Here is a 1,598-nt window from a genome sequence, read left to right on the forward strand (position 1 = left end):
ACTGCGTAGTGACAATGTTTTGGTTATATGGTACGTGTACTGAAAACGCTTTCTCGGTAATACATGGCTGTTCTACGTTATCCGAAGCGATGACCTTGATTACATACTCTCCTGACTGTAAATACCCAGAGACAGTTAGCTCTCCACTGTCCGAATCTAATTCAAATATTGATTTTGAATCGTCGCCCTCAACCTTAATTGATAACGTAACATATCCGTTTTCACCAGTGTCTGAATCTGTTGCTGAAATATTAGTAATAACTGTCCCATTAGTTGTGTTTAGCGGAATAGTTATGTCCGGATATTCTCCTACAAATTCAGGACAGTTGTCATTAATATCATGCAATGTGATGTCAATGGTAGAATAATCATTCATAGGTGGAGAACCATTGTCTTCAGCAACTATTGACAGAGTGATATCAGAATTTTGGCTTTCATAATCGAATTCTGCAGCAGTAAATACATTTCCATTGTCTTGATCTATTGAGAAAAAGCTAGATTCTTCAGAAGATAGAATGCGGTACGATATTTCACCGTTTTTTCCTGTGTCGTTGTCACTTGCATGTACCGTTAAAAGATACGTTCCAACAGTGATATTTTCAGCAATAGTTATATTCAACTCTTCATAATCAAACATCGGTTGATTTTGGTTCTCTTGTTGAATATTCTGGCAAGTATCTCCTTCAAAACCTAAATAACATTCGCATGTTTCTAAAGCAACACAATCTCCACGTCCATTGCAATTACCAGTACAAAAGGAACGGTCACATCTTTCACCAGACCAGGAGGAATAGCATTCGCACACGTCAAATGAAGTACATCGTCCATTACCTTTAATAGAAAGTTAAAAAAAAAAACTAGTAATGTAAAAATCTAAGATACATGTACTATATTTGTGAATACAGGCGGCACCACATACGGCCACTCATGGCAGCCAATTTAGAACATAGCAATACTTATAGACAATTAATACAGGTCAACTTACGAGAACAATATCCAAGACTTTCACATGAAGGAGATGCGCAATCAACGCCAGTATAGCCAGCATCACACTCACAGAGGTCAGGTTCAATGCAATTTCCATGTCCTGAACAATGATTGATTGATTCACAAGAAAAGGCTGTACAATTTTCTCCCGAATAACCTGTAAAACACCTGCATAAAAGGAATACAATGGTTTATACTTATTACTGTAATTGGACATTCTTGAAACGTAACAGTTTTTACACCGATCAATGAATGAAAACCAAAAGTTAGACGATATCAGCATTCCTGAGCGGCAGTTAAAGAGGACAGATGGATTTCTAAACATTATGGATGCTGATAGTATTAGTGATGGTAATAATAATGGTTGTGATGATGATATTGATCATGTTCATGACGATAATATGACGACGATGATGATGGTAGTGATGATGATGATGATGATGATGGTGGTGATGACAATAATAATGATAATGAAAGCATACAAAATATCATTTTAAAAGAATCTTGCTCACAGGTAAAACGTGTGGATTTTGTTAAGATCCATCGCCTATGGTGTAACTATAATAAACTAATGAAATATCTGGAACTTACTCGCAAGAAAATGTTCCATT

The 1,598-nt window shown here is 36.2% G+C and overlaps 1 protein-coding gene across 1 annotated transcript; it reads right to left on the reverse strand.

Moving 5' to 3' along the window:
- Positions 1–40: 40 nt before the first annotated feature.
- Positions 41–1,592, reverse strand: LOC117102222 (protocadherin-9-like; the record flags this gene model as incomplete). Its single annotated transcript, XM_033242449.1, has 3 exons — positions 1,579–1,592; positions 986–1,155; positions 41–831 (listed from the first exon to the last, which is right to left on the reverse strand). A coding segment is annotated over exon 3 (597 nt), but the record flags the coding sequence as incomplete, so codon positions are not given.
- Positions 1,593–1,598: the final 6 nt, after the last annotated feature.

Source organism: Anneissia japonica, unplaced genomic scaffold (genome assembly GCF_011630105.1).
Source record: "Anneissia japonica isolate Jap-2015-1 unplaced genomic scaffold, ASM1163010v1 scaffold70357_len1598_cov227, whole genome shotgun sequence".
In the NCBI taxonomy this organism is placed as follows: Eukaryota; Metazoa; Echinodermata; class Crinoidea; order Comatulida; family Comatulidae; genus Anneissia; species Anneissia japonica.